General features: G+C 35.6%; 1 protein-coding gene across 8 annotated transcripts in view; it reads right to left on the bottom strand.

The window, feature by feature from the left end:
* ANKS1B (ankyrin repeat and sterile alpha motif domain containing 1B) overlaps positions 1-26,418 on the bottom strand; it is a 401,048-nt gene that overhangs the window by 236,330 nt on the left and 138,300 nt on the right. For all 8 annotated transcript variants that reach the window (XM_068191650.1, XM_068191661.1, XM_068191653.1 and 5 more), the window contains exons 11-12: positions 25,809-25,945; positions 12,263-12,443 (exon numbers count right to left, since the gene is read on the bottom strand). In XM_068191650.1, the coding sequence (XP_068047751.1) occupies positions 12,263-12,443; positions 25,809-25,945 (318 nt within the window). The remainder of the gene's footprint in view (positions 1-12,262; positions 12,444-25,808; positions 25,946-26,418) is intronic.

The following is a 26,418-nucleotide window of genomic DNA, read 5'->3' as shown; positions in this document are numbered from 1 at the left end:
TTTAAATTTTATATCATCAACCAAATTCACTAATGTTTTATGTTGACAGAAGCTCCCATGATGGATCCTTAAAAGGCAATGTGTCCTCTCCACCCCAGCACAGGATGGGATTGTGGGATTTGCACTAGATCTGGGAAGGTTGTGAACAGAATGGTGCAAAATTAATAGCTTTAGAGATCCAATTTAGGCACTGAAAGTTCTAGAACTATTTCTAGCATGATTCACAGATCCTATCCTTAGTGATAACATGTCCCGCATTCACTCTATATGAAATCTCCTTACAAACCGTACTAACACAAGCAGGTACAATTGACTGAATGCCACAGCAGCAGAAATGATGACACAAGACCTTCATTGTGATGATACTGGAATATTCAAGGGCTCAGAGTTATTGGAAAATTGGTAAGAAAATGTTCTGAAAACCAGACAGCAGTAATGGGACTACAGCTGTGATGGCCTGAACTAGGTATCTTTTTCTATGACTTTCTATTTATATACTGCTCTGAATCTACACAGGGCCAGACTGTGTACTGCGCCTGATCTTCTGTGGATGTGTGAAAGCCTGCCACAAGACCTTACACCAGCTAGCAAGACAGCTGTCCAAAAACACCAGACAGAAACTCTCTCTGAACTCCATGGTAAGGACTAAAGAGATAAACCAATCCTCTTTTTTTCTGGCATGTTACATCTTACACATCTGAAGAAAGGAGGCAAAGAGGTAACAGTTCAAATTATTTTGCATGAATTTGCACTGTTAAGTAAAAAAATAATAAAAACAACATTTTTTTCTAACAGCTCCATGCTTTTCTAATAACAATTTATCCAATGGGATTCAAGTTAAATTTATCATTGGCATAACATACAGTGGACAACAGTCCCTCCTCTTTATTTCCCAGAGCAGGTTGTGCCCAGCTGAGACAGACTTCTCTGATGTACCTCCATCAGAAAAACTTTTGACTCTGTGCCACAATTTAGCCCATAAAGTTGTCTGAATGTTAAATGTTCAACTTAGAATGCTAAATGTTCAACTTAAAATTAAGAGTTACATATTATTCTATTACTAAAAATTATATTTTTCCTGAGCAGAGATTGACTTTACATCTGAGGAAGCCTCAGAGAATGAGTTATTTCATCTATGGGCAGAAATAATTTTGCTTCTGGCATATACTTCAAAGCAATTTTTAGAATCTGAAGCAGAAATAAGTGATGTACTGTGCTAAAATGTCCCAAATTGATTGCTAGCCTTAGAAAAACAGGAAGCATGCAGATTTAAATGCCTTTTTAGAGCACAGAATAATCCCAAGTCTTGTCAGTTAAGTGTGCCAGTCCAATTCAGATCTGTTTTAAATCACTGTTCAGTTCTAACCTGCACATGTTCTACTTTAGAATTATAGATTTAGTCCAGAATGATATCCCACTGGTTTTGAACTAATGTATTTGCCTCCAGTGTTTTTAGAAAGAAAAAGCTGTTCAACATCAGTAATTTTTAATGTGTTGGAGTCTGATTCCATCTGAAATCTGCTTTACTGAGTAAGAAAATTTCCACTATTACCAATAAGCTTTGGATCAGGCCTGTAGAGAATTTTAACTGATAATCGCCATTTTAAACACATTTTCTTACCAAATTGCATATATTGTTAGTATCAAATATTCTATGACACCTTCTATAGATAACTATATAGATACAGTTATATGTATCTATAAGTGTAGGTATCTTGCAGAACATTATTTTGCAAAATACATTTGCACATTTTGGTCTAAACAGTGACTTCAAAGAATAATACAGCATATGTAACTACAGTATGTAATTACAACTCCTTTATAAACAGTCTAATTTATTTTTCAGGTTATGAATGAATGATTGATAGCATGCAGAACAGTTTGCTATATCCATTTAAAAACTTGAAAGAAGGTACTTGAAAGAAGAATTTTAAAGTATAGATGAGAATTAGCAATCAAACTACTGACTATTTTTTTTCTTTTTCTCTTCTCTCGATTTTGACCTACCTATTCATTTTTTCCTTGTTCTCTTTCTCACAGTTCTGACAGTATTTCTAAGTCAGAATACAAAATTTCTCATCAGATTTTGCATAATCATATTATGCTAAATTTATCACCAGATTTAGCATAATCATATTTTAGACATTTAGTTAAGAGAAAAACTGGACCTACTGCTATATTGTCAGTTTATTTTTAGTTCTTAAGATTCCAGCGATAAGGGGTATAAGGAATGCTGAGAATTACATTTCTTTTACAAGACGAATTATTTGCTTAGAAAACTTTTTTTTTTTGTATCATCACTGCCATTATCCTTGGGTTATCAGATTGAGGACTAAGACAACTGAAAGCTGTGAAATGCAGTTAACATCTTTTTACTATTTTGTTTTTTTTTCCCTAATACTACTTTAATGACATTATTTAGTAATCAATTCTTTAAGCTTAATTTGCATACAGATATTATGCTAAATGTACAAGATCTGCTGTCTATCGTGCTGAGGCAGAATTTAATTATGCAGAGTGATGGGTGGGTTTTTTATTTGTTGGACACTATTGTAACTCAGTAACAATATCTGGATATGGGGTTTGGAAGCGTGAATGGCCTTACTGGCTGTGACGCAGAAGAATGAAACAGGAGACCACATATCCAGTAACCAAGCTTGATTTCCAAGAGCTGAGAAGAGTGCATAGAGCTCCCTTAAAAAGAAATAAAGCTCTCATAAGGAAAACACAATATGACATCTAATTACAATGAGACGTTTAGAACTTATTCAAGGCATAAGAATTTATGATCATTTAAATCCCAAAAAGGTGAAGAAAAGCAGCAACTATATGACACTTTCTAAAGCAATTGTGCTGATTATTTATTAATTATATTTATTATATTTATAATCTATATATTATATGTAAATATACAGAACTGTATATTATATTTATATATTGATTATTATTTATTATATTTATTTTTAATAATCATTATTTATTAAATTAACATCAGCTATTTAGGTGGCTGATGTTAAGTATTTAAGGCAACTCAATATCATCCTTGGAGTAATAAGAGGCAGAGTAGTTTAGACCAAAATACATGACATTATTAATCTCAAAGAGTTCAATTTAAAAATCTAAAATATTGAAGTATGCATTAAGAGTGTTTACTTCATCAAGATTCCAGGTAAACAACATCATGAGATATTCTTGCTTTGATGCTGTGTGTACCTCATTTTGTGATAGTGGTTTGCTTTCACTGACTGAGAAAAAATGTTTCCCCATGGCTACTGTTGCCATAGGTGATGTTTCAATTGCTGCTTTACTGTGGAAGAATGTTCTTGAGAGAAGGAATATATCAGTTCAGAATTTTCTGAAATCCTAAAATTATCATGTGTGATTATTTCCTGAAATAATCATTAAGACACATTACAACACTTGATTGGCATTTGAAATAGGCCTGTTTTAAAATTTTTCTACAAAATTAAATGAGGCCCTTAGTACCTCGGTAAGGCTCACCTTATCTTTAATTGAGATTAGTGCCGTTTCCATTTCCCCATCGTCTTCAACGTGTAGCTATATGATAAAAGTCAACACATCACTCAGGCATCTTGTAGTACCTTATCAAGAGCTTACTCTCAGCATTCCTACATGGATGATAACCAACAGTGCTCCATCTCTATTGCACTGTAGATAAATTCAGCATTTGCCATAGAGTAAAAGCATGAAGATACAGCAGCTGGGGGCTGGCTGCTTGTTAAACCACCAAAGCACAGCTGCCTAAATTCTCTCACTTAAGAAACTCTTAAGTGATACACTGTCCAAGGAGAAATCCCCCTGACAATGTGTAGACACCCCATGTAGGCAGATACGGGCTGTCAGTTCCACTGGCACTACATCATTGAGGGGTTTTCTGCTTATACCAGAGTACGGTAAGCTCTGAAAGGGAGTACATCACTCACAAAGGGAATGAAAAGATGGACAGGTCATATGTCTAATATGAAAAAGAAAATAGTGATGAACATTTATTATTCAGTGGTCATGATATAAAATTACCTCCTAAGTCGCAAAAAAAACTTGGGGGAGAATAGTTCATGCAGTACATGCTGCTCTGAGAAATAGTCTGTTTTTAGCTTTGTGAAAAATACTTGGTAATACAGGGGAAAACAATCTTCCCTGTTTCCTGAACCTGTATTTTCAGCACTGTTTTTCTATGCTGTTACTATTTTTTTTTTCTTTTTCAGTGTCTCATTTGTCTTGCCTTTGAAGATGACATAGAATACCTTTCCAGAGAAGGAGGGAGGGGAAGGCAATTTTGAGTATGATCTCAGTTTATCTGAGGGATAGGAACTAGCTAGCAAGTAGGTAGGGGTAATTCCAATTGCTTGGATAGACAGCAAGTGATTCAAATAATTGAATATTTATGGTTTTAACATCTAACTCCTGGAATTGTTCCCAGAAAAGAAGAGCAAAACAAAAAGCTTGGTTATACAAATCCTGTATCTCATAGTTAGGCTTTCTGATGGTAAAAGGGACAAATAGAGCTTTTTCTACAGAACATTCAGAATCTCTCATTTCTCATTGTTTTCATTAATCTAATTTTTTCATGGTTAATAGGAGCTCATTTGTACTGAAGGCTTACAGGTGAATCTTCATTAGTGTTTTCCTTTGGCTGGGAAATCTCTCCACAGTGAAACCATTCATGGAATTGTCTCAGATTTGTTGACCAAATCCTGGTGAAAAAGGGTCTTCAAGGCTGGAATCAAATTCTGGAACTCATAGCATCATATCCATTTTAGGAAAAATGACAGTTGCTATTCCAGAATGAGGGAGATTGGTGTTCAGTTTTCGTCTTTCACTAAATGGCATCAAAGTTTAATTTTCCACAAGAACACTATCATCAGCAGTGTACTCTGATATTTGTCATGTTTACATTGTTCAGCTAGAGCTGTTTATAAAATACATAATTAATTAACTAATGAGGAAGACTGACTCTACCCTAGTTTTTGGATTTTCACCAAAGGTAAAGAAGGCATGTTTTCCCACCTCCATTTTTTTATACAGCTTGGAACGACATAATGGGAGAGGATTGTTACATCAAATGATACTAACATTACAATGGGCCAGCAAGGAACAGAAACAAAGAAAGAAATCTAGTGAGTTGCATGCAAGAAAGAGAAACAAGAATTGTCTTTAATTTCAGAATGGCCTTAGGAGAAAACATAACTTTTTTTTTTTTTTGTTACTGACTGGTATGTTTTACAGAGAGATTTTTGTTTTTCTTAAAACTGGACATCACTAATTATACCCAGAGGACTAAAATTTCTTCAAAAAAAAAAAAAAAAAAAAACAGGCAGATTTTTGCTATTTCCTTCAGTTCTAATAATCTCACATATGGTTTGGAAATACAGCTGGTGAGTAGAAAGCTTTTTAAAAGATACAAAAGAGAAGAAGCAGAAAAGCAATTAAATATGAATAAGAGGACATGACACAGGAAAAGAAAAATTGATTGAAACGTAAGATAGAATATGCTGAATAATGTTACAATCAGTTTAAGTGCATTCACAGGGTAAAAGAAAACTGTACCACAAACAATACAAACAATTTTGTAAGGAATTGAAGACTGAGACATCAAGTGCTCTTTGCTCATTGCCTTCTTCTCACAATGGCAATTCTTCTGACTGATGAAGTGAAGAAGTTTTCAAGAGCACCCCTCCAGAGCTTGGTCAATCTTATTTACAAAATGTGCAATGAAAAGATAAGGCAACAATACAAGGCATGGTGACAGCCTAAAGACTAAAACAATCTGTCTCTGCAAATGGTCTTACTACAACTTAAAGAGTTATTTTGCTTCTGGCTCAGTAAAAAAAACCACAACAAAACAGCAAAGCAAAGGGCTGACTAAGATGACAAGAGATAAATATGAGTATTGTCTATAGTTACTGTGCTTCTAGAGATGGCTAAGAATTGTAAATGACACATTACAGAAAATATTTTTTCTTTTGACCTTACTGGTCACGATAGTTAATACACCTGGAAAAAACTAGATTAAATGTAGATAAATAACATTTTAATTATTTTGCTTCTAACAATGGCACTCATAACCTCAAAAGAAGATTCCTCAAAAGAAGGTCCTTAGTCCTTATTGACTTAATATGGTACTATCTGTTGCTCCTTCAGGGAATTATTTTATGGTGTGATGAAGCACTTACTTATCTGTGCTGACACCTCTCAAGGAAGGGGATGTATGCAACTAAATTAAGTGTAAAAGATTTTAATAGCTGCAGATAGACATGTATACAAACATGCATACATTGCAGTAAGCTTTCCATTATGCTTACTTCAGAGGCAAAAAAGCATTCAGAGAAATAGCTAACTCCTGGACCTAATAACAGTGTAACACACAGTGCTCCTAAGGATCCTGAGGAAAATTTTCCCCACTTTTAGGACAGTCTCTAAAATTTTCATCTCCAGCATTATCACAGCATTGCTCTACTTCCTACCTTCCTCCTTGCCAGACTAAGGCTTAAGAATACGGGCTTTCAAAATTAGTCAAAATACCCTAAGTATTAGAAGGTAATACTGATTTATTAAAGAAATATGGATATTGATCTAGTACCGATATCCAACTGTGACGGACAAAAACTCTCTAACAGTTTAAAACAGTTTAAAGATAGAAAGTGTATGTTTATTGTGATGCCAGGCAGCGTGCGGGATAGCTCCCAAACACACACTGCACCTTTCAAATGATTACAGGGTCCTTTTATCCATACAAGTATTGAATACCCAAAATACAAATACATATTCGTAATTTTGGTACATCCCATTCATCGCTTTGCATGCTAATCATTTCAAAAGCTATTAAGCATGCGTAGTTTGTGCCTAGAAATGGGTCAGTGGTCCCTTTCATGGGGAGGGGTCCCAAAATGAGGAAGTGAATGAAGTCTTCCTCATTCTGACCTTTCTACCTTTTCAATGCAAATACAACAAATGAACCTTGGTAGAACTCCCATTCCCTGTCTTCAATTGATTTCAGAACAGAGGAGGCCCACAATTGTCTTATGTTCCTAAAATCTATTTGTCAGTTTCTATATTCTTCATTATAAACCCAGCTAACTAAACATTGTGTTGACAAGCAATCAATTATTAGTTAACTACTAACTCTTAACTTCATCAAGGCCTACTCATTTATTTTAATTAACTCTAGTAAGGCTTATCTCTAACTAAAATCTTAGCTCCTCTAAAATCTCTAAATCCCTTAAAGTTTATGTTTCAATACTGTATTGTCAACAATAGCTAACTGGCTTTATTCAGAATGAGCAAATAATGTGAGTGAAAAGAGCAAATCCTGTGAAGAATAGCCATTTGAATAAAAGGCAGGCAAATGGCTCAACACATGTCTTTGCACATGTGGTCAGATGGTTCAGAATTTGATTTAAAAAGAGATAAGCTGTTCATGTCATTCCTTGTTTGATTAACACATCCAGTGCTATAGCCGACAACAGAGATTCAAGACCCATTTGCAGTTTTATTCCCTCAATATGCTTGCTAAAAATTGTTTTATTTTCATATTACTTTACCATTTTTTAGCAATCAGAATGTCCACATAGTGAGTGACATATGAGACAGTATATTTGCAGAGCAGGGTCACATGAACAGCTAAGTGGGTTTAGCCTGGATAGTTCCTTTAAGCCTGAGAAAAGACTGAACGACAACACTGCAGACGCATTACTGAAGGGCTGTCATGAAGTTTAAGAAGGAATAATATAGTTAATTCCAAAGAAATTACCTTTAAGTTCAGGTGGCATGAGATTCAGGGGCATAATTTATCTAATGTTTCATGAAAGCACTATCACAAACCAATTTCTTGGAAAAAGGTATAATGTTTTTGACTGGAACAACAGGAATTGGTTTCATCGGCAGCTTTCCAGGTATTGCCTCAGAAGACCTTTCTGCCACTAGATTTTTGGACATGTTGACATATTTGAGATATAATTACAATGAGCTTCATGAAATACATTGCTTTGAAACTGGACCGTGCAAAGACAATAATAGTTAACAAAGAGAAGTTTATAATATTAATCAACCCGACATTTCTCTGTCCCTGTGAGACAGTGTCTTGCCTTGGATAACTGTGCAAAGGCTGAAATTAGAAGCAGCAAAAAGAAGGGCAACATAAGGAGACCTCAACATGCTACATCTGCTGGACAAGTTAATTAGAACAAAAAATAAACCGTATGAGACAGTACTGAGTATGATCCCCAGTAGCAGTTCCTGGAATAGCTCTACTATGTCTTACTAATTGCATTCAGTTGAACATAGCAATAAATTATAGGGAAAAAATATAATCTTTGCAGATTAAAAGGTTCAAATTAACCTGTTTTGAAGAATGCCTTGGCAGAATTTGTTGCACTGTAATCAAGAAGATGATAAAGAAAATTAAAACCCAGAGAAAAGAGGCCTGAATTTGACCTTCAAAGCCATTTCATCTGGAAAAAAGTTTTCAATCAATGACAAGTTGGTACAGACTGGTAATACAAGTTTTTTTAGATATTACCTCACTGGATGTACAGGTGTCTGGATAAAGGAGGTTGGAAAGCCTTATCTACCAAAATTTCTTGATTATTCTTATTTCATTACAAGCCAATATTCTCTCCTTTTCCTGTCACTTGAAAACCATGTGTTCTTTTCCTAATTAGTGAGGTTTTGTTAACAGAGACATTGTACCATGAATTTATACACAGCACACCCAAAAAATGCTCTGGTAATAAAAGTTACTTTCTTCTTCTTTGTATTCCTTTCATTTTGTATTTCACTTCTAGTCATTCCAAAACCTTTTATAATTGAAGAAACAAGGCTTGAAGAGTCTACATAGACATCAGAGTTTGATCTTTTCATATCAAGTCTTAATACATGAGATAATTGAACGAGAAAGTAATGTTGACAAATACATGACCTACTTCGAAGAGCAGCTCTGCTATTGTCACATAAAGAAACGTTCCTGCACCAGAATAAATTCTGACTGCATAAAGGAATGCAACATAGCCAAGAATTTTAGGCCTGATCTCTGAAAGAAGTTTCTAATTCTAATAGGCTGCATTTTTTGGTTCTCTCAAAATAAAAAGAAAAAACTGCAGTTTTATGCTTTAAGGGCAGCTTTTGCTTCTGAAATAGGACTTGTGAGACAGAACAATTTCATCAGATATGTACTGTAAAGAAAGATCTAAGGACACTTATAGAAGGAATTGAAGGTGTGACTCAAATATATTTTTTTCAAAAGTAAAAGAAAAAAACTATAGTCTACACATTAAAGATTAAAATTTTTAAATTGTTTATTCCAGGTTGCTTTAAGGAAAAATGTAGTCTTATTAGATGTATTAAATGTTTCTCACAGTCAGAGAACGTGGCATATAAAAACAGTAACAGCTACTTTAAGGTCCTCTCCAGTGGAGACAGCCTTTCTAACTAAGAGATAAACTCAGTAATACTTCTCAGTACCACAACAAGATGATAGAAAAACTGTATCCTTATTTACAATGAATGGCATACGGAACCTATTGAAAATATACAGATTTTCACAGGTTGAAAATAAAGATTGTAATGAGATTACCTTCAGAAATCTGCTGGTATCTGAGTAGAGACCCATTTTATCAGCTAAAACAGAAGAAGAACCTGTGCAGGACTGTCTTTTTAATTTCATGGCCCAATTATACTCAGGACAAGAAGACATAATGAAATTATATGGGTTAGAGAAAGATCCATTATTTGGACTGATCAAGTAAAAATGAAAATCATCCAGACTGACAGTTTCAGCTGCACGTGTTGATTGTGCCAAGCTGCTGTTACCAAAAGGCCACAATTTTTTTGCCTTCAATCTTTAAGATTTGCAGTTTCAAGAGAACTTGAGGGATATAGAAAACAAAGCAGAGATCTCTTAGGTAGGCATTTCCCTGAAAGCCCAGGCTGCTCTCTCCTGCAGTGAATTATCTTGCACATCTGTGGTCTTACTTCATGGTCAAAGTAACATGAGGAACATCTCACAAACAACAATCACCTGATTATCAGGTATTTAATTAATTTTTCATGTGTGTTATCTTACAGAATGCCTACTCTACATATATTCAGATGATGAAGAAAATTACAGGCATCTTGCTGGGACAGAGTTACGTGCAGAAATGGCTTCCCTGTGCAATGAAGTGGTCTCACTTTTAGTACAGTAACTTACTATACTACTATGTGTAGTAGCTGATATTATTGGGATGCACTGGCTTCCAGCTTGAGGTGAAATGCAATGCTATGAAAGCACGACCATTCACTTGGAATTTGAGAATGCTTCTCTTATGTCAATGATCTAGCACCAGACAAAGCCCTGAAAAGAGGTCATGCCAACACACTGCATTCATTCATGCAGTCCGCCCTACACATACTGGAATGAGAGAAATGTTGCCAAATTGTTGCAGGTCCTTCCACCAGATAAAGTTCAAAACAAATGACAGAACCTTTATTCTTACATCAGGCAACCTGATTTTAAGATATCTGCTGCCATCCATGCATACAACATACCTGGTTTATTTACTCTAAAAGGCTATCTGATGCCAAAGCTGAAGCACATATTTACCATTGTATGTAGCCTGTTCTCCAGAGAATTAATCAGAAATGTTGTTGTATACTGACATTCAAATAATATGTCTCAGATATTAAATATATCTCTGAAAGAGTTCAGTGATTTTCTATTTGATAAAAATACACTTCTTAAAAATTGGGACCCCTGTTTCAGGTGATGTAGGGAATTAGCAAACAACAAGAGCAAAACTGTGATCCCCAAACTTAAAAAGGAACCATCAACCACAGGTTGATTATTCTTTGGTAGCAGACTACCAAATGTAGTCTAGACTACTTGAGGTAAAGGTAAAATTATGAAGATTTTAGAAAAATTACTTTGTTGTATTAATCTCTCACTTTTATCTGAATTATAATGAATCATTGCAAATTTCGTGAAGAAAACATAAAAAGCACTGCAATTGAGTAGGGAAATACTTATGCCCTATTTAGATGGAAGCTTGTGATTTAGAAATCCTGTAAAAAGCATTTAAATAGTTTCACTCAAATGCACAAAAATCTTCAATTAAACTAACAATTATTTCAAGATGCAGACTTTCCACAAATTTTCAGAAGGTTATATTTAGGTCATATGATGAGTTGTATTTGTTGTCACTGTAGAACTTGAAAAGCAACAAGGGACCTTTCAGTGAAACAACAGCTAGCTAAAGCAGAGAAAAGCTGTAGCAGAACACAGAACACAGTTTCTGCTGCTCCTTGCTCACTATTATTATTCCAGGTTCAGCTTTTAACATTTTAGATAAGAGACAAGCCTTAAAAACCTTTCCAAGAGAAACAATTTTGATCTGTTCCTTCCAGATTTTGTTACTCTCTTTCCACATTAGTACTCCTTGTTTCTTGCAGAGTTACCATGCATCATCTATCAGTAAGGAGTTAAAATGAACTAAATTATCAAAATAAAATATGAGTTTTTTCATTCAGGGTAATATTGTGTCTAATATAGGATCCTGTATATTACTTAAATTATTCTAGGATACCAGCTGAAAATGGAGGGTGGAATTGTAATTTTACTGTAATTATTTCATTTATTAATGGTAAATTAAGGATTACTGATGGTAAAATGTACTATTGAAAAGCTTGTCAAAGACACCCTGAACTTCAGTCATTTTGCCCGTTATTTTTTCCTAGCTTTCTGGGCAGAGATAAAAACTTCCCCGTTCCATCACTCCATTCACATCTTATCAACAGAGCAAATATATTGAAGTTTTACTTTAGTGAATCCCATCACTACTGAAGAAATGGTCACAGGTTTCTTAGAAATCTTCCCTTCCTCATCTTTACTGGTGGCTACATAATGATTTCTAATTACATTTTTTCAACTTAAAATTCTTATTGGAGAGTATGGGTCACACAATGATGAAAGTAGATGCATGAATCACCATGATTTCAAAAACTGCAATACCTAAATTCTAGGCAAATCTGGAAATTAAAGGTTTTTTATTCAAAAAATAATATTCAGGACAAAAGTATGTCTCATAATACTGGTCATAAAATATCAGAACTCTTTGTAGAGCAGTAAGAAAAAAAATTAGGAATAATTCTGTGTATTTATGATAAATGTATTTTACTACCAAAGACAACAGCAATTACTACTTAAACCCAAAGACCTAAAGTTTTATAAAGCTTTTTTGACAGAAAAAGTAAGCTTTTTTTTCTATACCTGTAAATTCTTTCTCTTCAAGATTATATTCCAGAGATCCAAAGGAACAATTAGCTGGACTGATTGCAGGAGTAGAAACAAAACTTGCACAGCCAATGGATGGGTTGATTTCAAAATAATTGTGGCCGTGATTCATTCGGTGAAATTCCAGAGAGGATACTATGGATGTACGTTGCTTTGGCTACAAGAAAAAGATAAGTTTGGCATGAAAAATACAGACTTTTTATATAGTTTTCATCACTTGACATTTAATAAACCTTTCTCTGTTTTTAATATTTTTATTTGGCTCAAAGGTTATAGTAGTAAAAATCATTTCATATGACAAGCAATAGTGTGTAGAGATGATTTCCTTCTAAAATCTGGATTAATTTTTATTAGAAAAAAATGCATGTCTTCATTGTAATCAATTTAATTCAACATAAAATAGGCCTTTACAGCCTTGCATATAATAATTTCAATCATCTTTTGATAAGAAAGGGAGCTCTTCACCAGCTGCATTGCTGGGTACATCTTGCAAAACAATTAGACCGCTGATGTCTGTATAATGAAGTTTACTAAATAATACCAAGTGCCCATCACTTGAAAGCCACCCTCTGCTCTTTATTCCATTTATGAATATGCCTCAAATATTAAATGACTGAAATGTCTGGAAGCTTAATGGAAAAGTGTCAGCTTGAAAAACATACATGAAAATCAAACTTTGTGCATGAGTTTTCATGGAACAGTTAAACAACTTGGGACTACTTTATTTTAAATATTTACTTTCAAAGGAAACTTCAAGAGTCCATTTAATGGTTGTGCTTTGGATTGCAGAGCAGTTTTAAAGCATGAGAAACTACTTTTGGGTGTATCTATACCATCAGATGTAGAAATTAAATCGATATAATGAGTACATCAGGTCAGCAACGACTTTTTCTCTACATGGACTTGTTCCCATTGCACTGCACTACAAACTAATGCAGGCATAACCTTAGTGGTCAATATCATGGCTTTTAAGCCACAGACCACTGCTGGTTTGCAATGCCATGCTAAATAGTCTGTTGCAGCACTCATTTGGTTCCATACCACAATACTCTAACCCCACAATGCTCCTTGCCACTTCAAGATCAATGACCTGAAACATTAAACTTCTCCAAAACAGAGGAGGCCCTGCATCCACATTTATAGCTGTCTGTATATTTATTTCACAAATAGAAAACCATCTCATGAAATTCTGCCTTGGATAACCAAACCTGGACAAAAATAATAAAAAGAGAGTAAAAGGTGCTCCATCTCTTCTTGTTCTAGCATGTCAGGCTTAACATGTCAGAATATTTGTAAGGGTCAAAAATTTGTTCCTTATTAGCATCAAGACCTAATTATTACCTTTTGGAGCAATAAGATCCTCCTTGGACAACAAAGGTATTCACCATCCCTTACTTAAAACTACCTGTTAAGTCTGTCAATCTATCCCAGAGGAGTAATTTTCAAATTACTTTCTGGTCAATTTAATTTTTAGGTTACATGTCCTGCAATGCTTGTGTTATAAATACTGAACCAAGCTGTTTCCACTAAAAATTCACCCTTCATATTGGAATGTCAGACAGAAAAATTCAATAGAATTAGGTCTGTGTAATGTTGATTATTTCTTCAAGTTGTGTTAGGCATCATGTGAATAAACTGTGTCATGTTAAAACTGAGAAAAAAGGGAAATTTTGGTAATCATTTTGGAACTCATCTATGGTCTATTGAGTGGACTTTCTTTAATAATTAAAACCAGTTTCTGCTTTGAAAGACTGACTCCTAGGTCTAGTAATTTCATGGAAGAGTTAAATGAACAGGGACAGACGCCAAACAGTGTGGTTGGAAGTCATTGTTTGGGATCTGAGCCAAAATAATTCTTAGATCAGACCAAAAACATTAATCTGTATTAATTAAATCTAAATGGCACACTTTTGCTAGACAACAGATTCATGAAGGACCTAATTATTTCTAAAACTGAAAACAATCTCTGGTCATTTAGAAGTAAGTTTCTGGCCCTCTCCCAATCAATAGTGTCTTTGCAGATTTGCAGGACTTGAACTCGTGTGTTGAAAAGGGGACACTTCTTTTAACATGAGGTGTGGTATCTGGTTATTTTTAAGCCTGGACAGTTCCTGCCTAAATGGGCAGCTGGAATGATCCATCTCTGTCTCACAAAGCCGCTCCAAAGGCAACTGCCCTGGCCTTTGTCTAGTCAGCCCTCCACCACTGTTTTTTCCGCGTGCCCCTTTCTTAGAGGCAGAATAGCGGCATCTGATACACCATTAGTGGTCAATACCAAGGTGGTTTCACTACCTTATTTTGGACTTGGGCATTATTATTACTGATTCAGAGAAACATATGTCAGTTTAATGTGTCTTTCCAATCTAAGGCTTCTGCAGAGAATCACTCTCAGCCTCTAGTACTGTACAGCATTACACTGCTGAAATATATTTGGAGTTAATAAAGTCCATCCATCAACATGTGCCAATAATTTTACTACATAATTAGTCAGGAATCCAGCATCTAAGCCTTTGCAGCTAACTAAGAAACTAGAGGAACTAAAAGAATTTTTTGCACTTTTGCTGTGTCCTGTAAAATGTTAGGCTGTTAAAGTACACTAGTTGTTCATTAATATATGCTATGAGAGACTCAGTAAACCAGTTTGTGCTGAGTGCATCTCTCTGCCTTTATCTCTCTAAAGTGCTATTTGCACAAAAAACAAATTAACAAAAAAACCCAGTAGAAATGAATCAAGCTTTTTTTCTCCAGTTAGGATTAAATTCCATTCCCAATTTCATCACTCAAATTTCCACCATAGCTATTTACATGTACCCTAGGTATTTAAGCTCCCAGAGCAGTCAGTTGAGATCTAGTCAATAAAATCACAATCCAGTCAATACCATCAAGAGTTCAGAGAACAGTTCAGTCACCCTCACTCCAGTCCCCTTGAAATTTATTCCCTTGCCTTAATGCAGGTATCTACCATCACTACAGATTCCTTAGGGCATCCCACCTGGCCTCCAGCTGCCATTCAGAAGAGTGCAGAGTCTCCCCATATATGCCCTGTACTATACTTGGCAGTCTCTCCATGTGCATTTCAAATACACCTCTATAGCACCTCAAATGACATTAGATTCCTATTTTTAGATAACTGAATTGAATCCTGCTTCTGTCCTAAGCATGATGGGAGATTAGGTCTCTAAATCACACAGAGATTCTTATATACAGAAATGAAAGCAGAGGTCTTCCAGTCCCAGATTTAATCTCGCATCCAGCTCACATCTAGACACACTCTAGGAATCTTTTCTTAGAATTTGATGTAAAATTCCAGTCTTACTGGAAGTAATCTTGGTTTGCTGATTGCACCTGCCAAAGCCACTGTTTAACTGCATTTACCAAGAAATCTTGAGATAGTTTCAGAAAAATTCTAAGATTATTTACTATAATTGAACACCATAACTCAGGGGTCAAGTTTTCATAGTTGTGAAACTCAAACACAAAACTCTCTCGCAAAGGGATAATGTTTCCTTCATTCTTCAAAGCCAGCTTTGTCATTACATGCCTCCCTTGTACTACTCCAAAGCTCTGGACATTGACCTTAGGGTCAAGGTTCTTAGACAACCCTTGTGAAATTCTGGCATACTTGTGGCTTCACTTCACCCCAATAAGTGCACTACATAGCATGCAGATTTGTCTTTAAGTAGATTTATATTCATTACAGTCATGTGTTTAATCTACTTGTTATGTGTCAATCTATTTAATGACTGATATTTACTTTTAAGGTATTTCTTCACAAATATTATTTCAATTGTCATAATACCAACCTAGAAAACCCTATACCATCCTAAAATAGCACATCAAATCAGGCTAATGAATAAATCTTTTCAATGCATAAGAAAAAATGTCAGTACAAATCTTTAAAGATATTGCAATAAGATTTAAGTAACTGTTAAATCAGGCATAATAAAAACATTTTCATGTTCAGTCTGTAGTGAACATATATCAATGAAAGATACCCCTTTGAAACTGCAAAAACAGGAAAAGCATCAAAACACACATATTGAATTGCTTTTTTATTAAGAAGACAATTAAGGACTTAATCCCTCCATTAATGGAATTTGCATGCAAATTCTGTAATGCTACCATGACTGGCATGTAATACAATAAGCAGGCAAGGGATCATTCAAATATTTCTTACAACATTTAGCAGAGGCAGTATGGCAAAACTCCTTTCTCAATTTAACACCAAAATAATTCTTCAGCTTTGAAGTATTCTCTGCAATACAAGCTTCTGACTTCACCTTCTTTTACCTTTGGGATTTGTGTACATAGCACTATCATAGTCTTAAAAAAATAATTCTCACAACACTCAGTACTATGGCAGAGCTAGTTGCCCCATTTTACAGATGCTGAGGAAGGGGATAGATCTTTCCCAAGGGACAGATATGTGGTTTGTTAAAACACTGAGAAGCAATGAACCCAAGGAAATCTGCATTTGGCAAAACCTGACAAATTCCAGCTGTCTTATATAATGCATAAACTGGTTTCAGTTGCAATGTATCATGCAGAAAATGTATGATAGAAGAGACAACTGCACCTACATTCTCAAATTCTAGTTAGGTCATAAAATACAGACTTACCAAAGAAAGCAAGAGGCTGCAGCCCCTTCCCCCAGGCTCATCTCACGTATTTAACACCATGTGACTGTACTTATGAGGCCACTTAAATCCCTCATTTTGATACCTGCCCAGATGATTCAATTCTTTCAATTCTCTGATCAACTCATCCCTTCTTCAGAAATTTTCCTTTCTCCAGCTTCCTTCTAAAATCTCATTCTATACACTCATTTTCCCTTTCATAGAATCATAGAATGGTTTGAATTGATAGGAACTTCTAAAGATCATTAGATCCAAAACCGCTACAATAAGCTGGGACATCTTCAACTAGACCCCAGGTACTCAGACCCTCATCCAATCTGACCTTGAACACTTCCACGGATTGGGCATCCTTAACTTCTCTGGGCATCTCTCTTTTTTTTTTTCCTATCTATTGTTACATTCCTTCCAAAGCTACTTATGTTACTCTAAAAAGACCTGCACAATATCCAGTTGATTCCAGTTCCATTTGCTCCAAAATTTGCTTTTCTGTTTTCTCTGTGGTTTTGTCATCAAGGTCTCTCAAACAAACTCCTTCATGGTCCCATCTCACACTGACTTTACAGTCCCTACATCCTTCTCATTGTCTTTGAATACATTCAATTTTAACCTCTGTCTTCCCTTTCAAATACAACTTTCAAATTATTTTTATGGTTTCTGTCTTTTGCCTTGACATTCCAGCATACCATCCCTGTTTCTATCTTTGTCCCTTTTGCTCATGTACATAAAAGCCCAAAACATTCAAAATTTTCTCAGTAAAATACAGCCTGTGACAAGACAGGCTTTGTTGCTTTCTCCTGTGTCCAGTCTGATCTGCAGAAATCATCAGTTTTGATATATTCTCATCAGTCAATGCTGCTGTCAAGAATTATTTAATTTATAGGATCTGAGCTAAGGTGATCAAGTAGCCTTGAAATTGCAAAAACTGGAGATTACAATGCATCTGCATTTGATTTATCTATGTCACCTAGAAGTGCAAGACTACACTGAATTATTACTAGACTACAGAATCAATTATTCTGTCAAGCTTCAAAATATCATGTTGAACAAGCTGAAGACATATTTTCTTTTTAACACAGTAATATAATTTTCACTTTTTTAATTTCACAAAAATTTATCTTATATTATGACAACAATTAAAAATAAAATACAGGCCGTTACAGCACCCATCTTGACATTCTTTATTTCACTTGTCAATATTTTAATTAAGTTTAAGAGCAGAAAGCAGAAAATACACAGAGGCTGTCAGCTAATATATCCCAAGCAGCTACAACAGGGAGCTTGCAGGACCACGAGACTTAAAAAAAAAAAATTAAAGAAAAATGCTTTTACTGGTTTTTAGCTGTAGAGCCTTTACAATACTAAAAGCATAATGCATTCTGAAATGAAATTAATTTTAATGACATCATAGTGTCAAAGTCCTAGCAATTTATATTTGATTGATTATTAATTTAGAGAAAGACACTGCTTGCATCCTGCCTGACCAGGAAGTGCATATTACTTTAGAGTAACCTCATGGTCGTTCAGAATACTTGGATCAGTCCCCTGTCAGTGCCATGCTCAGGACTGACACAGACTCAGCTCTTTTGTGCAGCCTGTGGTCAGGAAGCTGTGCTGTGTGACTCTGGATGCCATACAGGCACGGTGCTTTCTGCTCTTCTCTGTGCACGTTATCCTAGCTCTGCCTTGAATGTCCTCCACTGGAGGATGCAATTAAAGCTCAGAGAGTTGCTGCCCCTTCTACCTGTGGTCTTATCTCAGATGACAAATCACACAGGAAACAAATTAGGGGAAAAGTTGATCTCCCTCCAGTTTCTATTTTCCTTGTCTACTACTTTTATTTTAGTTGCAACCATATTGCAGCTGTGGGTTCTGAAGAGCAGCAATCCTGAATGCCAAAACTGCAACACCTTTGGAGCAGTTTCCCTCCTTGATAGATGTGACCAGATTTTGAAGATACATAATTATACCTATCCTGGGAAAACATTGCTTGAAATGAGATCAAAATAGTAAGGGATAAATTTGATAATTAGAAGCAATGTCTCATTCATCAGATATAAAAATTTTCGATCTTTCAAAAATTAAAATAGTGTTATTTTCATTTAAACAGTTGGAAAATGGATGCAAGACCATTTTCTTCAAAAAAGCTCAGCTTCCAGCTGCTAGTAACATCCCCCTTTTCATCTGCAGATTATGCAAATTGCTTGTATCATGATATTTTTATATCATAATTTTTGAAGGACCAAAGTGATGGCTGTTTTTTCTAAGCTGCACGCTACAGACAGCATGGACATGTGAAAATGTGCATTACCAGATGATGATAAAGGGTTACTGCGTAACTAAGGTGCTCAAAACTCCCCCGTACTAACAGAAACAAATGAAAATGCTAATAATATAATGTAAGAAACCCATTAATGCCCAATAGGTAAGGCTTTAATCTTCCAAATTCTGAATGCGTTACTGTTTCCAAGCATTATATGTACTAGGGCAGGACAACTGGCATGGATTTGTTCACACCCCTACAATTAAACTTCATTAGGTGTCAGAGAAGGGTCTTCAAGGCAAAATTATCTACCAGGAATGGTGCTTGGTCTATTCAAATCACAAATCAGGCCTGACGGGATATGTTAGGAGAAAGAAAATTGTACACTCCCAAAATTATACCCGGGACTGTGTCCATAATTCAACAGTGAAGATGACAACTCTGCAGAGCTAAAGTTCATTTTACTAGCATAGATGTTCCTTTCAGTATCTGAACTACCTTTAAAAGCAGTATTTCATTTGTCTGTTACAAGTTCATAAAGGAAAAATGTTCTATATTTCTGCATGATTTGTGTTTATATCGAATCAGGAATCACAACCTAGAAAATCTCTCCAGGTAAGAAACCAACTTCAAGCAAGAAAGACACATGCATGTACAAGTGACGTTCTAAAACTTAACACTCTTCACAACAGAGTGTTATTCTGCTTTAATTTATATTTGTGTTTTAGTATCCTGTTGAACTGTAATTAAATGCACTAACACACACAGTTTGCTATTTTCATTAGTACCATGTACTGGGTAGATGTGTTTATGTTTTCTTATTAGACCTAATTAAAATATAGAAATAGAATTATGTTTTATAGTTACGTGTCAAAGAAACTCTCTTACAGCGCATCGCTTTAATAATATTTTGTTTAATGTTGTTATTAAGTAGTCACAGAGTATCCATTATGCTCCAAGGAATTTTTTTTTTTTCAAATATTCTCCTTTGAAGCTGTTACACATCTGCCCACGAATGCTGTGGTAAAACAGGTGGATGTGGGCAGATGTGTGCTGGGGGAGAGGGGTGTGTAGGAATCAGGCCTCTGAGACAATTCCAACCATAACCTTTTTAGGTGTTTGGTACTCAGTATTCCAGAATAAAATAATTTTATAATGTCTGTCCCATTTTCAGTCATGCATAGATTAATTGCTAACCACATCTTAATGGCATTGACAGTATACCTCTTACTCTGCTTTGCTCCCTTTTTTTCAAGGGCTATTTAGGAGCTTTTTTTTTTAATTCAACATCATTAGAATGAGAAGACATCAAACTGTGTGCAGTAGATTTTTATAGACATTCCCTGTCACAGAGAGAATAATCTAAAATATATTTACATAGAATCAAGGTCACTGACTGCTGACAATCACTTTAATGTGCTTGCAGCCCTAAGAGACACACACAACACTGGAAACACTATGACATCTGGGGAAAATCTCCAGACCAGGCACACAAAGGATGAGGACTAAATCTACCCATGTGCAGACTGTAGAACACACTTGCATTTTAGAGGGTTTGGGGAATGCTCAGCACCTCCCAGAACTTAATAAAAGCATGTATATAGGAGTGGCTTTTACCTTGGATATGATCCCCCACAAAATCATAACTCTCAGTGAAGTTTTTTGGTTTGTTTTTTTTTTTTTTTTTTTTTTTTAAGTCTTATCTGCCTCTTGTGCTAAGCATGGACACAGCACAAAGTCCAGCACCAAAACACAGCAGCAGCAGAAGTGTGCACCTGAAGGAAGCACTGTGTGCCTGCACAGTCTTTCTTCACAGTGATTTTCCTGGTTATTCCCTGCCTAGCTGACCATGCTGTAAGTGGAGCTAAGCACAGAAAGCAGCTCATAGGAGAAAGAAGATCCTTGAACCCCTGCTGTCCTGCGCTCTCATTCAGAGAGTGGAGAGAATTTATTGCATAACAGTGTTCTCCAGCCCTCCTTTTTGAGGTAAAATGGAACAAAACAGATTTTCTGTGTATGTATTGCAAAACAAGTTCAGTAGATGCAACACAGAGTTCTCATGGTGGTGTGTATGGGTGCAGCAACCTCCAGCAGGGATTTCACTAAGCTGGCAGAGAAAGGAATGTGCCAACTCAAGCCAACTGCAACAAGGCGTGCATTTAATTTGTGAACAACTAAGGAAACCACAGCATGGTGCTAGTATAGGGGGAAGAACCAGGCAGAAATAGTTTCATTGTTTCAACATGGGAAAACAGTGACACTAATCCCCTTGAAAATCCTTTTTATAGAACTGTTAGTTCTGAAAATTTATTTTCTGGAACTGTGTTTTTCCAGAGTTTCCACTAAGATGATTTTTGTTTGATTGTTTGTTTGTGTTCAAAGTAATTCCTGCACCTACCAGCAAAAAGAATGATAAATAAATTCATTTAATGTAAATTATTATCACTTTTTAAGTCGGCTAGGGAGGCTCTGGAGCACACATCTCCTACAGATGGTCTGTCCATTCATGCCCAGGCTGACACAGGGAGAGGAATGTCCTGGTCCTTGACTTTCCCTATGCCTCGATAAACCTCATATACACAGGTTTGACAGGCACACTGTGCATTCAAAAACAGTCACACACCTGGTAGCCCAAACAAGTGGGATAGATCTATCAGAGGCTACGCATGTCCTGCAGGATTCTGTTAGAACCTGCAGGGAAAGGAGACAATTTCTTTTTCCTGCTAATGTTTAAACTATTAGCTGCTACTATATTCATAGATGTCTTAGCCAGATGAATGAGGAGTCATAGATCAAATTGCAACTTTGTTTACAGAGGTTAAAAAAAGATAAATGGGAAAAAATGTTTGATTCCTGTAAAGACAGCATATCCATACTGATAAGAAAAAAAAAAGATATTATGATGAATAGATTATTGCAGATCTTAACAATAAAACAAGAAAGAACAAGATTATGAAATTTCATCATGTCAGAAACACTGAAATTCTTTGTTCCTTTGTCCTCCTACCAGAAACTCTCTTAATAGCATTGAAACATCACTTTTAGGATATTGGGTTATTCACATAAAATAGGGAAAATACTAATTCATGATAGATAAAATCAAAGTAACTTTTAAATAATTTTAATAGTTTTTTAATAATCCACATTTTGCCATCAAAAGCTGTACCTACAGTAAGCCATTTGAAACATATCTTAAAAAGACAAGAAGACAACATGCAAATGCTGGACTACATTTAATAACTAAGTTTAAAGATGAGAAGTCAGAATTCGGTTTTATGAGAACTGGCCCAAGACCCACAAGTAAATAAAACTGGCAAAAGAAACACTCTTACAGGGGAAAAGGTGCTCTTTCTCCCTCTATGGATACAGTATATTTTAAAAATGAAGCTAAACAAATAAATAAGGAGAAACTTATTAAATTGAGTCGCTAATACAAAAAATACATGAAGCATCACAAGGAGTTTAGTTTTGTTCAGGCTTCATTCAGACTGAGGGCTACAGGAACTATGATAGAACAAGCTCCATTTTACTATCACTTTCTAAAATTACAGTCTGATAAGGTAAGTAATATTTTACTCTATGTACTAATGTAACTAAGTTAAAACTTGAAGGAGACTTATCTACTTGTTCTCCTACCCCATCTTATTTTGGATCCCATGTGCTGTGAATATACACAGCAGCATATGTCCTTAATTTGAAAGTGTATTACTTTTTCAAAGCCTCCATTAACTAGCAATTCAAGAGTTAAAAACTCAGTAAGTCTCATCTGGACAATCAGAAAAAAAAAAAAAATCAAGTAATTCCACACCTGAGCTAAATTCTGTTTACTTCTTTTCTGCATATATGCAACTTTTCAAAAAACCATTTTTTCAGAGACTGACCATGGGGAAATTTGAAAAGAAGAAATTTATTTGCAAAATACTAGATCACAGGCACAATCCATAACTAAGGTGCACAGACAGAAGAGCACACAGATCCTTGAGATACTGTTAAGTATGCCAGCCTCAGGACTGGAGGTCGTAGAGTGGCATTGTGGCACTGAACTTAAACATCTCCAGGGAGGAGCATTCCACTAGGTGTGATCCATTCCAGTATGTAATCACCCTTTCTGTGAAGAAATTCCCCCTTACATCTAGCCTAAACTTCCTCTGATGCACCTTAAGACTGTGTCTTCTTCTCCTAGTTGCATAGAAACACAGTGTTTCTCCTCACTGCTGGTAAGACAGTATTTGTACAACCCTACAGGAAAGATAAGTAAGGTGCAAATAAAAATATGTGTTGAAAGGCCAGACTTCCCTGGCAGTTCCATCCAAGCCGCCAAAACCTGCCTCATGCAAAGATGGCTGCTGAAGAGTTTCCCATTCTGCCTTTACTGGTACTTTCCCATGCTGGATGCACAAGACAAGAAAAAGGGAAAGAAGTGACAGCTGTTTTGGGAATCTATATGATCCTTGGTTTAGATCTCTTAGAAATCAATTTATTTGGCTAGAATAATGCAAAGAGGCCCTGGCAGCCAAAAGAAAATTAATTATTTTGCATACATTGTGTAACAGTATTCATTAGTTTTACATGAATGGTGAGAGGTCAGTCAGGAATAGAATCCCATTGTGCTACCCCTCAAAGAGCTTGCCATGTAATTGAATGGAATAAAGGAATTAAATATGCAGGCAGAATGAACATTAATGGTTAGCAAACAGCACATTGCAAATATCTACAGCTTCTTTGTCTAAATTCTTGAGTTGAGGTCTTAGGGGAAGGTGATTAGATAAAAAGCAAAAACAAAGAAAATAAAGAATACTGGGGGATACATGTGCATAAAACACATGAGAAAAAGAGAAGCATAATGGGATCTGAATGCTACAGCATATCCAACTTGTCGTGTATTAGCACACAGACTTACAACATACATTATGCCTGTCTGCTGTTGTTTTCTGTACAGGGAGCATGCATGTGTAGGGCCACGTGAGAGACATTTTAGGAAATGTGGTAAAGTTCTGACCATATATATCACAGAGCTAGCTTTTGTTCTGCAGAATGATGAGAACACTGTGAGTCAGTAAATGGAATAATTTAAATTTGAAAATAGCTCCCCAGAATCTGCTGAATCCATTCAGAGTTAACTAGCAGGAGAACATCACCATGAAGTGTTCTGGGTCCATCTGTTGGCAATATCATGATGGAAACAGCTTTTTAAATGCTATTTTCTATAAGCTATCACACAACAGCTTGTTTCAACAATATTTCATTACCTTTCTGTTTGTTTGCCGCCTACTATAAAAAACAGCTTGGAGGGAAGGAGGCATTTCAGTACTATAGACTGATGTAGGGTAGGAGGGACAGAGACAATACAGAAACAAGCAAAATGAGAAACAACTATAAAAATAAAAAATAGAAGAAACTGTAATTTTAGACTCTCTGCAATCTAGATTTAAACCAGCATGTGGAAACAGAAATGTGGTGGTTTCAGAAGGGGATGGTCTGCACCAGCCTGTCAATCAAATTATTGTGAAGTGACACTGTCAGCCACAGGAAGCCAATGGCTCCTAGACAGAAACAGCAAGTGCACCTAGTAATTACCTTTAATTCTGCAAGACCTCCTCAACTGTGCACTCCAATAAGAACTGAAAGGAAAATTCACCTCCAAAACTGTGACACAGTCACTTGTGTGGTACCAAAACAACCTGGCCTATACAAGTCCTAGGAAAATATCATGTGTCCATCAGCTTGCTCCTCAAGTAAAACAAGTGCCAGTGACATACTGATGGTACAAAGCCTGCATCCAATAGCATCAGAGTGGCTCAGCTGCAGAGACCAGCTTAGCAATAAGGAACAGATGGCTGCACTTGAACCCAAAATGAGTAGATGAAGTTCTTTTGGTTCACACTAAAAAAGTTTCACAATTAGTCAATTCAGCACGGAGCTGTCCGAGCTAGCTTTGGCACACCTAATGTCATGGCTTTTTAAACAAGGAAACAGATCATCCCAAGGTTTATTCTGACCTACCCATGATCCCACAATTCTAAAATAAACTCCTCTATGCTGATTAGCTCTATATTACTGATTCAAGTTCTAGCATGTATTTACTTTAAAGTTTTGGTTTTAAAGAGATGCACTCCTTAAAGAATTATATGGAGCACTCAAGTTTCTCACACATTATGCATCTTGTTTCCCAAACAGTATTAGCAAATGGAAGTTCATAAGCAATACTGCATGGGAAAGTAAAATAAAAAACATATTAAACATTATAACTTCGTGCAAATGAAGATGCAGAAAAAAGAAAGTAAATGTAAAAAAGTAATAAGGAAATAATACTGATAAAATCAAAACATAACCTTAAAAGAAAAGTAAGATTATGCAAAAATACAAAATATTGCAGGACTTCCTTCATTATCAGTGCTATGAGAAATACATACAGATACCTCTCTGTACATTTGGGCTCATTTGTAAAATATTTTATCTTCTGCTACTAAGACTGAATCTTAAGACAAAGTATTTTGTGTTCTGTTTATGCCTTTGACCGACTCAAATGCGTAAAGCCATAACATCCTCTTAGATACGTGCAACACAGCCTGCTACTGAAAGGAGAAATACAACAAATAGGAGGATGCTTATGGTGAGCACCTACCTGAGGACGTATGACTTTCACTATGTTTTTAAGTGCAGTGTCTGGTGATGGAGGAGAGCAGTCAGGTGTTGGGCCTGTGGAGCTGTTTCTATGGTTACCAGATCCTGGTGCAGTAATTGCTACCTGAGGTGCATTATCTGTGAATAAAAATAACACCTATGTGAAATTACAAATACTTCATATATTTTAAAGTAAAAAAGAACTTTGAAAACAGAAGGTTACTCAGAACACTATTTAAACTTATAAAACCAAATATAATTTAAATATATTTGTCAAGGAATATATTGCATATCTACACTTATTTTTTCATTCTATGTTAAGACAAGATACAGCATTCTCTCAGTACCTAAACAAAATGAGGTGTAAACCAAGCATGAATGTTTTACTTTCATTACCTTGAATTACTGACAGTAAATTCAAATATTTTCACTATAACAGGGGTGACTTGACAGGGAAATTTATAATGCAACTTCTAGCTCATCCTGGAAAGTCCTAACACATATGACCAAGCTTTACAGATATCTATGTTACACAAACACATACTAACTTAGAACATGCTAATAGCCATCATTGACAACTTTCCTTAACATTGTGATTGATCAGCATAACT

Source organism: Anomalospiza imberbis, chromosome 5, assembly GCF_031753505.1.
Source record: "Anomalospiza imberbis isolate Cuckoo-Finch-1a 21T00152 chromosome 5, ASM3175350v1, whole genome shotgun sequence".
Taxonomy (NCBI): Eukaryota; Metazoa; Chordata; class Aves; order Passeriformes; family Viduidae; genus Anomalospiza; species Anomalospiza imberbis.
This window is presented reverse-complemented; position numbering and strand designations above follow the sequence as displayed.